Here is a 15811-nt window from a genome sequence, read left to right as displayed (position 1 = left end):
TTCCAATATTATGCTTTTTATGAAATTGTGCACACCAGAATTTGATATATATTTAGGATTTTAATATCTTCTTGGCTAATTTTTCCCTTGTTTTAAATGTGTTCTTCTTTATTTCTTTTGATTTATTTTAGTATGAATTCCATTTTGACATATATTAAGATTAGTGACACCAGCTTGTTCCTGGTTCCATTTGCTTGGAATTCTTTTTTTCAATCCTTTCACTTCAATGTGGTGCTTGTCCTTGAAAGAAAGTTCAATTTCTTGTACTCGACAAAAAGCTTGAATTTCTTGTAGACAACAAGATGATTTTGTTTCCTAATTCATTTAAGTAACCTGTGTACTTTGATTGGCAAATTGCGGCCACTACTATTTTTAAATTATTGAAAAGTGTGTTGGTTATAGTCATATTTTTGTAGTTGTTTCTTGTTGTTTGTGTTCTTAGTCATACTTTGTGTCTCAGTACTTAGAACTAAATTTATTTTCTTTCTATAATTTCTTGGCTATGTTTATTTCTGTCTTCAGTGTGAAATATTGCTTCCAGTATTCTCTATAGTGCTAGTATGGTGAATATATTTTTAGCATATTTCTGTCACGGAAAGATGGTCTTTGTCCTTCATTTACAGCAGATAGTTTTGTTGGATAAAGTAGTTGAAGTTGATATTAGTGGCCTTTTAGAACTTGGAGTACTTTTCTCCAAGCTCCTCTGGCTTTAAAATTTTCCATTGAAAAATAAGCTGGTTTTTTTTTTGGGGGGGGTGGATGGATTTTCCTGTATATGTGACTTACAGTTTTTCTCTTGCAGCTCTCATATCATGTATTTATAAATTCTGTATTAGTGTTTTAACTATAATATGCCACTGGAATTTATTACCTGTTCCTGCCTAGTTGGTGCTCTGTGTGCTTCTTGTACCTGTATGGGTATTAAAGAGGATAACAATTAATGTGGATCAAAATGAAGTCAGAGCTAGTTTGAAAAACAGATGGTTTATTAGGAAGGTACTCAGGAGACAGAGCCAGTCCTGTGCAACCAGGAGGGTGAGGGAACACAGAGAGCCACATGCATGTGACTCTTATATATAAAGCCTTGCTACATCACTCTGACCACACCCAAGTGTGCATGGTCAGCATCACCTGTGCCAGCCCTCAAGCAGGTGTGGTCAGCATTTCCCTCTACAGGGTATGTTTATAATTTTCTTCCATGAGCCTGTTGAAAATCTGGTTTATGCCTTTGACACATGATTCTTTTCCTTCTATGCTCACAATTCAGAAATCTTATCTTTTCATGGTTTCATACTGGGTGTTTTCCTCCTGTGTTTTTTTGTTGGTTTGTTTTTCCATTTTATTTGCTTGATTGCTTCAATTCCTATACTTTTTCTTCAGGACTTGATATTCATTTTTGTGTGTTAATCTAATTTAATTTTTATAACAATAATTTTAGGTAAGTCTAGACCTCCACATACCAAAAAATAAAAATAAAATAAAGATACATAATTTCAGGCACAGCTAGTGAATGACAAAAGCTGAATTTGACAATGGAAGTCTTAACTGAGTAAAAAATATATTTTACGAGCTATGAATTGTCTATTTTTAATTTATATTACATTCCGACTACGGTTTCCACTCCATCCTCTCTTCCAAGTCCCCTCCTTCCCTCTCCTGCTGATCTACTCCTTCTCCTTTCTCTTCGGAAAAGGACAGGCCTCCCTAGGGATATCAACCAAACATGGCATTTCAAGTTATAAGAAAACTAGACACATCCCCTCGTATCAAGGCTGGATGAGGCAACCCAGTAGGAGGAGAAGGTTCCCAAAAGCAGGCAAGAGAGTCAGAAACAGGCCCCATTCCCATTGTTAGAAGTCCCACAGGAACACCAAGCTGCACAACCATGACATATATGCAGAGGACCTAGAAACCCATGAAAGGCATAGAGGGAGCATTATGGGGTTAGAGAGAAATCTGGTGCTAAAGAAATTCTCAGGAATCCACAAGAATGACCCCAACTAAGACTCCTAGCAATAGTGAAAAGAGTGTGAAGAGGCCTCCTTCCCCTGTAATGAGATTAGTGACTATCCTAATTGTCAACCGATGGAAGCAGATGCAAAGTCCCACAGCCAAGCAGTAGACTGAGCTCCTGGAGTTCAGTTGAAGACAGGATGAGCGATCCTATGAAGGGGGGGAGGGGTGTCAAGGGCATGTTGGGGAAAACTGAGCCTGAGCTAGTGGGAGCTCACAGACTATGGACTGATAGCTGAGGAACCTGCATGGGACCGAATTAGGCCCTCTGAGTGTGGCTAACAATTTGTGGCTTGATCTTTTGGGGGGAAGGGGCTGGCAGTGGCACCAGGACCTATCCCCAGGGTCATGGGGGGAAGCTTTGCTCAGCCATGATGGGGGGAGCTTGGTCCTGCCTCAACATGGTATGCCAGACTTTGTTGACTCCCAAAGAAGGTCTAACCCCCTCCGAGGAGTGGATGAAGGGTGGGAGAAGGGGAGGGGGAACTGGGGTTGGTATGTAAAATGTAAAAAAAAATTTAAAAAGGTCTTTTGACCCCCCACCAGGGGGTTGCAATGCACAGGTTGAGGAAATGCTGCTCTGGGGTCTCTTGACTAATAGTGCTTGGCACTGGGATTTTTATTTAATAATTCATGTCTTCTGAGAACAGCAGCCGTGTCCACACATGCAGGACACCTGTGTCTAAACTCCTTTGTTTTTAAATTATATTTTAAATTTTGCTTGCACGCTGGTAGTTGTCCTTAGGCTTCTTTATAGATCCTTGGTTTGGACTGATCTATCAGCTAAGGCCTCCCTATCATCCTCTCCCACACCTCTCCACAGTTCTTTTGTGTCATATGTGACCAAATGAGATTTTATTCCAAGTTAGAAAAATAAGTAAGATGTTTTTTGGATCAGACCTCTGGTTGTTTTCCCAGGGACAGAAGTATGCTTTAGCCCGGGGCACTGGTGAGGCCTATAATAGGTGCTTTTATCTCTGTTCCCCAAGGAACTCCATAAAGCATTGGGAGAAAAACACAGGAAAGGCATCAAGAGCCTGCTCTTCAGACTGTTGCTAGGCTACCTGTCCCCTCTCCAGCTGCAGCACTTTCCACTGGCTTCAGAAAAGGAGGGGGAACTGAAGCATAGCAGAGGTGGAGTGCAGGGAGGGACAGCCGCTGTCCAGCTTCCTTCTGGGGTCTGAACTAAGTATCCCTCCGCTGCTCCCTCCTGCTCCCCAACTCCAGACATCCTCTCTATAGGCCGCCCCCCAACGCCATCAGAGACCCTGAGTCTCAGCCATCCCGCACACTGCAGTGGCCCCAGAAAAGCGGTGGTGGTCTCTGGTTAGGGCGAGCAGGGGGTCTGCAGACGCCCACGGGTGCTGCCCACCCCTCCCTCCGAGCAGCAGAGCGGGCGGCCTCCGGCCCCGCCCACCCCGAGTCGGAACTACGGTGGGCCCGGGAGGGGGCGTCGAGCCCGCTGCGCCGTATCCCTCCGCCCCCTTCCCGACACCCTCCAGGCGAGCGAGCTGCTCCTGCCGCATCCTGCGCAGCAGCCCCTGCCCGTTTGGTGCAGAGGCGTGGGGGCGGGACTCGTCTGTGCCATTGCACTCGCGCGCAAAGCGGGGAGAGCCCAGTGCGAGCAGCTGCGGAGGACGGAGCCCAGCCAGCAGCGGACGGGGACGCGGGGCAGGCAGCCCGGGGACCTGGGCCGTGCGCCTGGCCAGGCAAGTGGGGGTGTGTCGAGGGCTCGGGGCGGGCGGCCGCGCACTGCGGATCGCCGCCCGGCCCCGGCCGTGAGTGCTGCGGTGGCGATCGGAGCGCGGGGCTTCCTGGAGTGGTGCGGGGCTTCCTGGAGTGGTGTGCGGTTCCGGGAGATCCTGGACGGTGAGGGGAAAGCGGAAACCCAGCTCGGGCCACGGGCACAGGGGTGTGAGAGTTCGGAGGCCCTGCAGCGCAGATGACTGGACAGCAGGCTTTTCCCCACCCTTTTTGGTGTCTGGGCCCTTGGAAGGTTGTGGGGGAGGCGCCTGCGGGAGAAATGGCGGCGCGGGAGATGGGGAGTGTGGTGCCCCTTGGAGGTCGCTGTCCTGGATTGGGGGCAGGTGTCTAACTCTGGGGGTAGCTTAACTCTGGGTGTTGAGTAGCCTTGCTACTTGGGCCTTATTCCAGAAGGAGGCCCTTGTGTCCTGCATCATGGGTGCTGACTCTTCTCACAGGCTTCTGCTTGGTGGCAAAGTCTCCTGTCTGAGTGGTAGGAGTGGTGCATTCTGGGGAAGGGGAACATAATTAGAGGGGCTATTATGAAAGCACCAGAACATAAGAATGAACTGTTCATCTGCCTTCAATACAGGATTGATTGTACTATTCCCTTCTATATGTAGAATCTTGTGCTTAATTTACTGCAAGCAAATGGTCATGATAAGGAGTTGGTCACATTACAGAACTCCTGGCTATATCTATATCTATATATCTATATCTATATCTGGTGACATTATCCTATCTTTTATACTCAGGATTCATATTCTCAACATTGTATTTCGCTTTGAACGTTTTTTGACGTGTTCGAATGGGAGTTAAAGTAAAGGAGAAGTTTTTGTGCAGGTGGGTGTTTGATTTAGAATGTTTGAAATCACTATAGGATTTAAGTATCTGTTTATGTGACCCCATATATAATCTACAGCTACTTTTCCTAGTCCTTCATATATTTTTTGTACAGAAGTAGTATCACACAAAATGTGCTATTTCTATGGGTGGACATCAGAGTCACGGGAGAGTTGATAGAGTTCATTTACTTGTTTTTTGATTCTCTAAAAGGGGGTGTTTGAACTTGGGTTCTGAAAATACGCCTCAGAAGCCTAATAATTTTATGCTATGGTCAACATACTTTCTTGTATGTTTTTCTTAGTATCTTTTGGTTTCTAGAGGTTGACTCTTCTTCAGCCAGAGGACCCTTCTTTACTGAGAAGGATAGCATCTTCCGAGGATCCAGCTTTGTGATGAGTCTGGCATTGTTACCACATGAGGTAAGATCTAGGTAGAGCAGTGTTTCTCAAACTTCCAGTTGCAACCCCTTTGGGGGTCTAATGACCCTTTCTCAGGGGTCATATATCACATATCCTGCATATCATATATTTACATTAAGATTCATAATATCTAGCACTTTTCACAGGTCTTCCCTTAGTCAGTGGGGTCAGGATTTGGTAGCTGGTGCTGAGAGAAAACCCTTGAGTACATCCTTGTCCTGATACTGTACCAGCGGCAACTGTTACTCAAGGGAACAGTGTTGCAAAAAATAAAAATAAAAAAATTCATAAGATCAGCAAACTTATACTTGTGAGGTAGCAATGAAAATAATTTATGGTTGGGGGTCAACACAACATGTATTAAAGGGTCCCAGCATTAGGACACTTGAGAACCACTGCTGCAGAGACTTGCAGGTAGCTGCTCACTTGGAAATTAAGAAAGAGAAGAAAACTTCATTAGGATTTGAGGTGAGTATGAATCTGAGTGTAAGCATAGCTGTCGATGGGTGGTAGAGGTGGCTGTGGCAAGTGGAGAAACCAGATCTTCTGGGACCCATTGTTTTCTAACTTTCCAGACGTCGCTGTCCTTACATTCATTACAGAAAGTGGGAGGATAGTGAGCTAAGCTTGTGTCAATAGGTATTTATTAGGCACTGGCTTGGAAAATGGGGAGAGAATCCATAAGAGAGAACAGGGTGTGAGGGAGTATTAAGATACGTGGAGATAGAAGTTTAGGTCAGTCTGTCAGATACTGAAAATTCTAATCCCACGTATATTTTTGTCTATAGCTCTGCCTGTGACATCAGTTGGGTGACTTTTCAACAGTGAAAGCGAGGAAGGAGGAAGCAATCACATCACATCACATCAGTGCAGGTTGGTGTGAGGCCTCTCTGAAGACATAGAAGTTCCTGGTGGTATTGCCAGTATGGGACCAAAGGGGCTGGGTGCCTTTGGCCTCTCCTACTTTAAGCAATCTTAGCTATTATCACTGATGTGCTTGATGGAGACAAAAGAATGGGAGTACTTGGGCTGGATGCAAGTATGCAAGAAATTAAATGAGAGCAGAGTTTTTGACTAATCCACATCTACGACACAGTTCAAATATCCATTCATGTCCTTCTGTGTAGCTATCTGTATAAAGAACCCAGGTTGGAGGACACTCAAAGTCTATTTATTTTTCCCACCTTAGGTGTCTCACCAGTGGTAGCCTTGGATTGGCAGAAGATTGCTTTCAGCGGGTCTGCCTTTGGAAATCATCTTCTCCCTGACCTGAGTGTCTTTACTCTGTCCCTGTCATTGATAGAGGCTGTGTGTCAAAAAAGGAATTTTTGTAACTACTAAACTGACAGTTGTCTTGAACCTCTTTCGAGATATTAGCCTGCACCAAACAGAGAACTAAGGTTAAGATTGGACAGGTGTCTATAGCTGTGCTTCAACCATGACTGGTTCAAAGAATAAGGCTAGAGCACAGGCTAAATTAGACAAAAGGGCAAGTGGGCAAGCCAAAGCTTTAGCAGAGAGGGAGGCTGCTAATGCAGGCAGAGCAGGAGGCAAAAACCGGGACAAAGGAAAACCTAAGTGGGGAAATAAAGCAGATGCAGCGTCGGAGACGAGGGGAGGGTCTAAGGGCAGGGCAGCTGCTGAGATGAAAGAAGGGGGGAGGTCAGAACATAAGGCTCTAGGAAAAGATTTCAACCATAAGTATGAGTACAAGGGTGCTAGATCTTCACGTAAAGAGAAGGCTAGTAGTGATACCTGGTTCTGGACTGGGGAGGAATCTGGTCTCAATTCCTGGTTCTGGAAGGGAGAAGAGGTTAGTTATGATACTGTTCCTCAGTGTGAAAATAAAAGTAATACTGGTACTCAGGGCCGCACTGAGGAGTCAGAGCCTACACCTAAGGCCAGCCACAAGTCTAGGGCTGAGGAGGAGGAGGAAGAAAATGTTATTGGGAACTGGTTTTGGGAAGGAGATGACACTAGTTATGATCCTAATCCTAAACCTGTGTTCAGAATAGTTAAACCTCAACCAGTGGATGAAATTAATGAGAAAAATAGGCCAAAGGACTGGTCTGAGGTTACCATTTGGCCCAAAGCTCCTGCTGTAACTCCAGCAGTGTTAGGTTATACTTCTCAGGACTCATCTGAGTCAAGGCCTTCTTCCTTTATTGTTCTGGCCTCAAATGAAGAAAAAGCTTCAAAAACAGCCTGTACTAAGAATACTCGATCAGGCCTGCAGCCTATACCTGAGTATCCATTTGGTTCTGATCCTTGCATCCAGACCTTAGATGAAATTAGACAACAAATCAAGATCAGAGAAATGAATGGCATCAAGCCGTTTGCTTGCCCTTGCAAAGTGGAGTGCTATTTGGATTCTCCAGAATTTGAAAAGCTTGTTAACATACTTAAGTCAACTACCGATCCCCTCATTCATAAAATAGCACAGATAGCAATGGGTTTACATAAAGTTCATCCATTTGCCCGGGAATTCATTAATGAAGTGGGTGTGGTGACACTTATTGAAAGCCTGCTCAGTTTTTCTTCCCCAGAAACTAGAAAAAAGACTGTTATTACTCTGAATTCTTCTGGGGATGACAGACAACACAAAGTTGAATTTCATGTGAAGCATATGTGTAAAGAAACCGTGTCTTTCCCCTTGAACTCACCTGGCCAGCAATCTGGATTAAAGATAATAGGGCAGCTAACTACAGAGTCTGTCCATCACTACATTGTTGCCAGTTACTTTTCAGAGCTTTTCCATTTGCTGTCCCAGGGAAATCGTAAGACTAGAAATCTTGTTTTGAAAGTATTTTTGAATATGTCCGAAAATCCAAAGGCAGCTAGAGATATGATCAATATGAAGGCATTAGCAGCATTAAAACTCATCTTTAACCAAAAAGAGGCGAAAGCAAATCTTGTTAGTGCTGTGGCCATCTTTATTAACATAAAGGAACATATTAGAAAGGGCTCAATTGTAGTAGTTGATCACTTGAGTTACAGTACTCTTACTGCCATATTCCGTGAAGTTAAAGGGATTATTGAAAGAATGTAAAATGATCCAGAAATGAAAGAGAACACTGAACAGTGTCCAAATTCTGATTGGCTATACATTCCCAAAGAGTTTTGCATACTATTTTGGTAATAACTGCTCACACATTTTGTCTTAACATCTTTTACAAATTATTACCTGTGGCAGGTTCTAGCTCAAATCTAAAACATTTTTTGGTGTATTAAATGAATATTAAATATTGAGATAAACAAGTTTGTCGATTTCTATCTTATCTAGATTAGCAGATTTTTAACATAATTTTACGTAAGGAAATTGTGATCCAGCTGTCAGAAGTACAGTGTCTTGATGATTGATAATCTGCTTAGATCTGTTTGTGGCTCCAGGTAGCAAAGAAGAAACTACTGGTCTTGTAATCTAGTTAAAAAATAAGGTGTACAAAAATAAAAATAATTGATGGTACCTACACTGTGTGTTTGTATATATGATATATACATATATATGCCTATTGCCAAATGTGTCCTCTTGATACAAAAAGGAAGCAGGTTACTACAGGCTATTAAATATAAAAGGGATTTTCATTCCCCCCTTACTCCAACTATACCAAACACTCACTAGAGAACACTAAATGCCCCTGAATTACACAAAATCTAGAGTGTACAATTCAAATTTTTAGACTGCTTCATCTGTGTCAGCCATTTCAGAGAAGAAAAAGGAGGTAGGCATGAAAAGGAAGTATTCTTTATTATTAATTATCCACTATTATATAGGCATAATATTTTATGTTTATTCATATATGGTAGTCCTGTCAGCTAGTTAACCCATATTTTTGATAGATATCATCCTAAGCACCCCTTAATCAGAATATAGCCAATAAATACTTTTTCCTAGCTCCTCACGGCTGGCAGGTGGCACAGATGATTTTTGGCACTCTAGAACCCGGCTCACTATACTTACACTACCTTAACCCATATTGCCCTTTTTAGGTGATGATAGCCTTCACAGCACAGTGACTATTTCAGGTTTAAGAGTAGTTTAACTTTGTGATGGATAATGTTCCCTACCAGGTTAACGAGTTTTAGCTTCCTCCAAATGCATGTGTACTAGGCATTTGGCCTTATCTGGCTAGATGTCAGGAGGAAACTCTGAGGTGGATGTATGTATTTCCCAGGCAGTATATGGGAAGTCAATATCCCAAACTTTGTTTTGTAAATAAGATGTGTAGGAGTCATAAAGAAAGGAACCTTGATCCTATCTAAAGAAGGGATCCTTGATCCTATCTTTCTGTGTGTACTCCCCCCCCCAACCAAGAGCCAGAATCATGCTATTCACCAGTGGTTCTCAATCTTCTAATGCTGCAGCCCTTTAAAACAGCTCCTCGTGTTGTGGTGACACCCCCCCCCAGCCATAAAGTTATTTTGTTGTTACTTTATAACTAATTTTGCTACTGTTACAAATTGTAATGTAAATATATGATATACAGGATATCTGATATACAACCCCTGTGAAAGGGTTATTTGATCCCCAACAGAGTCCCGACCTACAGGTTGAGAGCAACTGCTACACAGAGTTTTATAGCATGCATTAAGAAAGCTAATTACTTTTATTTTTTCTTGCAAAGTCATAGCCATAATTTTAAATGAATTGTGATTTATTCATGTATTTCATGAAAGGCCAAAGGTTTCTGATAGGCAAGCCCATATTCTGTATTTCAGCATCCTAAAATTGAGAATAAACTTAATGGGAAAGACTTAGAACTGCAGCTTCAGCCATATATGAGAGGAAACCAAGGAGAGAGGTTGCCGTTTCATCTTATAGATAGATAGTATTTTCTAGAAATTCCATATTTTCCAAAAAGCTTCTCAGGGCTTTGAGGCTTGTGCCTGATTTCTCCAACACTCATGATAGGAATTACAAACCTTAGTCTGAGATAATAAAGAAAAATTCTTATATATGAGACCATCAAGTTACTTGCTTTGAGATTTTCAGTCAAGAAATAAATCATATGTTAGGTATTACTCATAATTTCTTGCCACCCAATTATGTTGTGAACATTTTTCCATGTTAATGTCCTACACATCTTTTTTTTTTTACTTTGAATTAGAAACAGGATTGATTTACATGACAATCCCAGTTCCCTTCTCCCACCCATCCTCCCCTACCACCCCACCCCCAACTAAAACCCTACCTATCACATATCCTTTCTGCTCCCCCTGGATGGTGAGGCCTTCCATAGGTGTCATCAGTGTCTATTGTATCCTTTGGGATAGGGCCTAGGCCCACCCCAGTGTGTCTTGGCTCAGGGAGTATTCCTCTATATGGAATGGGCTCCCAAAGTCCACACCTATGCTAGGGATAAGTACTGAACTTCTACAGGAGGTCCCATAGAATTCTGAGGTTTTCTCACAGAAACCCATGTTCCTGGGATCTGGATCAGTCCCATGCTGGTATCCCAGATATATACTTTGGATATATACTTTCTGTGGTGATACATTGTTTATGATCTAATAAAGCCACTGAAGATTAGCATGCAAAGCTAGCCATAGAAGCTGGGCAGTGGTGGCACACACCTTAATTCCAGGACTCAGGAGACAGAGGAAGATGGATCTCTGTGAGTTCAAGGCCACCCAGGGCTACATGAGAGTGAATCCATCTAAAAGAGAAATAGAGCTCATGCCTTTAATCCCAACATTAGAGAGGTATATAAAATAGGAGTAAGGTCTATGTTGAGGTCAGGATCTCCTCATCCCTGGTAGAGGTAAGAGCTCTCTGGTAGCTTGGCAGCTTTGCTTCTATGATCTTCAGATTGAACCCCAATATCTGTCTCTGGCTTTATATTATTTGTGTTACAGCTTTTATTAGACCTGGATTTAAGAAATGGGAATGAGGTATTGTGATTATACAGTATATTTTAACGTTTATTTATTTTCCCCAGAGTGGTACCAGTTTACACTGCAAGTACTTCTTATGGCCAGTCAAATAATTTTTCCAGACCTAATATAGTAGTTCTACATTTACTTTTGCCTAATAATTAAGTTTTTCATATGTATATTTGCCATCCACATTTCTTCAGTGAAGTATTGGTAATTCTTTTGTCCTTTTTAAAAAACATTGTTTTAAAAGTTATTGTTGGTGTTAAAAGGTACTGGAGTCTAGGCTAACTTCAGACTTGCAGCAATACTCTTGCTTCAGCTTCCCAAATGTTGGGACTACAAGTATGGCTCACTATACCCAGTTTGGGGTTTTAGGTTTGGTTTTTTTTTATTTATTTAATTTTTTGTTTGTTTTTTGAGTCAGGGTTTCTCTGTGTAGCTTTGGAGTTTTTATTTAATTTTTACAAAATTATAATTTCACATGTCAATCCCTTCTCCTTCTCCCCCTCCCCCCTCTGCTCCACACGGAGGGCAGGGCCCTCCATGGGGCTCCCCAAATTCCACAACATCATCCTGGGCCGGGCCTAGGCCCTCCCCCATGTGTCCAGGACTAGAGAGCATCCCTCCATGTGGGATGGGTTCTCAAAGTCCCTTCTTACACCAGGGAAAAATACTAATCCACTACCAGGGGTCCCCTAGAGTGCAGAGGCCTCCTCATTGACATCCATGTTCAGGGGTCTGGATCAGTCCTGTACTGGCCTCCCAGAGAGCAGTCTGGGGTCCATGTGCTCCCCCTTGTACAGGCCAGCTGTTTCTGTGGGTTTCACCAGCCTGGTACCAACCCCTTCGATCTTCATTCCTCCCTCTCTTCAACTAAGTTCCAGAGTTCAGCTCAGTGTGTATCTGTGGGTGTCTGTCTCTGCTTCCATCAGCCACTGGATGAGGGCTCTAGGATGGCATAAAGAGAAGTCATCAATCTCATTATAGGGGAAGGGCATTTAGGTTATCCTCTCCACCATTGCCTGGATTGTCAGTTCGTGTCATCCTTGTAGATCTCTGGAAATCTCCCTAGTGCCAGATCTCTCCTCGGACCTATGATGGCTCCCTCTGTTATGGTATCTCTCATCCTGCTCTCCTCTATTCTTTCCCCAACCCAACCCCTCTGCTCTTTTTTAATATAATGGATACCAGAATGTTACAGAAATGTATTGAAAATATTTGCAGTCATTTGTGATAAATCTTTTCTCTTGCAAATGTTTTGCTAAACAGTATTTTATTTTATCAAATTTTTGTTATTTGGCATTTTCTTGATTTCTGTACTAAATTGTAGTCATATTTCTGCCCCACTCTCTTCTCTCCCTCTCCTCCCTCTCCCACTGGAGCACTTCTTCGCAACAAGTCTCCCTCCTACCTTTGTGTTGTTTTTTAGTTATTAATAATTATGTCAATAATAAAATAAATAGTTTTATTAAAAATAATGATTTTACCAGTTGGGATCTGGTGTTATATATAAGCAATCTTGGTCTAGGAAAATCACAAAAGTTTCATATTTTCTATCTCTACAACTTTTATAGTTTTAGGTTTAACAACTGATGTAATTTGACTTTTTATAATACAGTGCAAGTTACAGGTCAAAGTAATTTTTTTTTGGTCAGGACAACATCCGGAAGTTCCATTATTATTCGTTGACAAGGTACTTTTTTCACTTTGCTGCCTTCCTATATTTGTCAACAATCACTTGTCCCATATTTCATTTAAGAATCTCCTATTTTTAAGCACCAAAAATTAAAAAAGTATAACTTTTGAATATTTTGTTACTGCATAAATGTAACTCAAAGAACAGTTGCTCATATATATATATGAGCATATACATATATATATATATATATATATATATATATATATATATATTTCTGGGATCTACTATGTCCCATTGATCTTCTTGTATATCTGAATCTCAATGTCACGGTGCCTTATAATTACTGTAGCTTTTTGTTCTTTACGATTTTTTCCATTGTATATGCATGTGATGTGTGTATAAAATTGTTTATGTATGTTTGTTTGTGTGTGGGCACAAAGGTGTACATGCATGTGCAGGCCCAAGGTTGGTGTTGGGAATCATCCTCAATTGCTCTTCCACTTTATTCACTGAGTCATGGTCTCTTCATCACGGCAGAATTTGTTTGTAGGGCTAGTCTTCATAGCAAGCTTGTTCTGGGAATCCCCTACCTCCACCTTCTAAGGCTGGAATTACAGATGGGCCGCTATGCCTAACTGGCATTATAGTGGGTTCTGAGGATCTAAACTCTTGTCCTCACACGTGAGGAGTGAGTGCTTTAACCACCGATTCATTTCCCCAGCCCTCAATTACTATGGCTTTATAATGCGGTGAGATCAAGCAATATGATTCTTCTAACGCTCTTTTTCAAAGTTGTTTCATTCTTACTCTTGATTTCTCATATGGATTTTAGAATCATCTTGTCAATTTATGCAGAAACTTCGGCTGTGATTCAATTAGTATAGCTTTGAATCAATAGGTAAATTTGACAGGAGTTGACATCTAAGAATAGTAAATATTCTATCCCATAAACAAGATATGGCTGTCTGATTCCTTAGGTTTAATTTCTTTCAGCAAGTATTTTGCAGTGTTTATACAAAACACTTTTTGACAGCTACAGATTGTTTTTCATATACCTTGTATCACATGTTATTTAATCAGTCACTTGCTGGTGAACATAGAATTTTTTTTCTATGAGAATTGAGGGCACAGCATCCTTGTTGATATCTTTACATCTCAAAGTATTCATGGAAGACAAATGCTTTAAAGTAGAACTGGTTTGCTAAAGATCACGAGTGGCAGTTCTTTGGAGCTGAAGAGCACCAATAGCATGCCTGTATCTGGGCCAGCACACAGGAATAGCATACATCGTGGAGACTCATGGGGTTCTTCAATAAGAGGGTTTTAAAGTGATTTTTCCACTTAATCTTTATACATATATATATATATATATATATATATATATATATATATATATATATGAAACAATTTTACTTTACTTATCAATCCCAGTTTCCTCTCCATCCCATGCTCCCACACCCCCCAACGAACCCCCATTCCTCCCCAGGGAGGGCGAGGCATTCCATGAGGGATCATCAAAAATCTGTCAAGTCATTTGGGGAAGGGCCTAGCCCCTCCCCTGTGTATCTAGGCTGAGGAGTTAGCTCCATGGGAAATGGGCTCCAGAAGTCCATTCGTGCACTAGGGATGCATCCTGGTTCCATTGCCAGAGGCCCCATAGAGTGCCCAGTGCTCCTAGCTGACACCCATGTTCAAGGGGCCTGGTTTGATCCTATGTTGGTTCCCCAGCTGCCAGACTGGGGCCCATGAGTTCCCACTTGCTCAGGTCAGATGTTTCTGTGGGTTTTTCCAGCATGGTCTTGACCCCTTTGTTAGTCATTCCTCCCTTCTGAAACTGGATTCCAGGAGTTTGGCTCAGTGCTTGGCTGTAGATCTCTGCTTCTGCTTCCATCAGCTACTGGATGAAGGCTCTAGGATGGCATTTAAGGTAGTCAATCAATCTCATTATAGGGGAAGGGCATTTAAGGTAGCCTCTACACTATTGCTTAGATTCCTAGTTGAGGTCATCCTTGTGGATCTCTGTACAATTCCCTAGTGCCAGATTTCTCTTTAAACCTATAGTGACTCCCTCTATTGATGTCTCTTTTCTTGCTCTCCTCTATTCCTCTCCCCACTCAATCATCCTGATCCCTCATGTTCTCCTCCCCCCATCTCTTCTCCCCTCCTCTTTCTCCTACCTCCCTAGCTTCTCTGGAGCTGTGGACTGTAGGCTGATAATCCTTTACTCTATGTCTAGAATCCATATATGAGTGAGTATATACCATGTTTGTCTTTCTGTGACTGAGTTACCTCACTTAGGATTGTTTCTTATAGTTCCATCCATTTGCCTGAAAATTTCAAGATTCCATTGTTTTTTTCCTGGTGAGTAGTACTCCATTGTGTAAATGTACCACAATTTCTCCATCCATTCTTCGGTTGCTTCCAGGTTCTTGATATTACAAATAATGCTGCTATGAACATAGTTGAACAGATGTCCCTGTTATATCAATGTGCATCCTTTGGGTATATACCTAAGAGTGGAATTGCTGGATCTTGTGGTAGACTGGCTCCCATTTTTCCCATTTTATGAGGAGTCACCATACTGATTTCCAAAGTGGCTGTACAAGTTAGCACTCCCACCAGCAGTGGAGGAGTGTTCCTCTTTCTCCACATCCTCTCCAGCATAAACTGTCATTGGTGTGTTTTGATTTTAGCCATTCTGGCAGGTGTAAGATGATATCTCAGAGTTGTTTTGATTTGCATTTCCCTGATTGCTAAGAATTGGAGCACTTTCTTAAGTGTCTGTCAGCCATTTTAGATTCCTCTATTGAGAATTCTCTGTTTAGTTTTGTACCCCACTTTTTAGTTGAATTACTTGGTGTTTTGGTGACTAGCTTCTTGAGTTCTTTGTATATTTTGGAAATCAGCCCTCTGTCTGATGTGGGGTTGGTGAATATCTTTTCCCATTATGTGGGCTGCTCTTTTGTCTTGCTGACTGTGTCCTTTGCCTTATAGAAGCTTCTCAGTTTCAGGAGGTCCCATTTATTGTCAATCTCAGTGTCTGTGCTACTGGTGTTATGTTTAGGAAGTGGTCTCTTGTGCCAAATCATTCAAGGGTACCTCCCACTTTGTCTTCTAAGAGGTTCAGTGTGTCTGGATTTATGTTGAGGTCTTTGATCCATTTGGACTTAAGTTTTATGAATGTCAATAGATATGGATCTATCTGCAATCTTCTACATGTCTGCATCCAGTTATGCCAGCGCCATTTGTTGAAGATGCTTTCCTTTTTCCATTG

At 42.0% G+C, this 15811-nt stretch overlaps 1 protein-coding gene and 1 non-coding gene across 5 annotated transcripts in view; both read left to right on the top strand.

Annotated features, from left to right (window-relative positions):
• LOC100767015 (basic helix-loop-helix family member b9) overlaps positions 1 to 8493 on the top strand; it is a 45228-nt gene extending 36735 nt beyond the window's left edge. Inside the window, exons 4-8 of one of the 4 annotated variants that reach the window (XM_027432965.2) lie at positions 4512 to 4599; positions 4921 to 5021; positions 5388 to 5489; positions 5810 to 5894; positions 6211 to 8493. In XM_027432965.2, the coding sequence (XP_027288766.1) occupies positions 6460 to 8070 (1611 nt within the window). In that variant the 5' untranslated portion in view covers positions 4512 to 4599; positions 4921 to 5021; positions 5388 to 5489; positions 5810 to 5894; positions 6211 to 6459 and the 3' untranslated portion in view covers positions 8071 to 8493. Of the gene's footprint in view, positions 1 to 3858; positions 3883 to 4511; positions 4600 to 4903; positions 5022 to 5387; positions 5490 to 5809; positions 5895 to 6210 lie in introns of those variants that run through there. The other 3 variants (XM_027432966.2, XM_027432963.2, XM_035450201.1) reach the window with 3 other exon arrangements.
• Positions 5152 to 5281, top strand: LOC113837721. Its single transcript, XR_003488444.1, has one exon. It is a non-coding gene; the product is annotated as a small nucleolar RNA SNORA30/SNORA37 family (small nucleolar RNA).
• Positions 8494 to 15811: the final 7318 nt, after the last annotated feature.

The sequence above is a fragment of the Cricetulus griseus genome, chromosome X, assembly GCF_003668045.3.
Source record: "Cricetulus griseus strain 17A/GY chromosome X, alternate assembly CriGri-PICRH-1.0, whole genome shotgun sequence".
NCBI classification, from domain to species: Eukaryota; Metazoa; Chordata; class Mammalia; order Rodentia; family Cricetidae; genus Cricetulus; species Cricetulus griseus.
The sequence above is the reverse complement of the archived record's forward strand: the minus strand, read 5'-3'. Positions and strand labels throughout refer to the sequence as shown.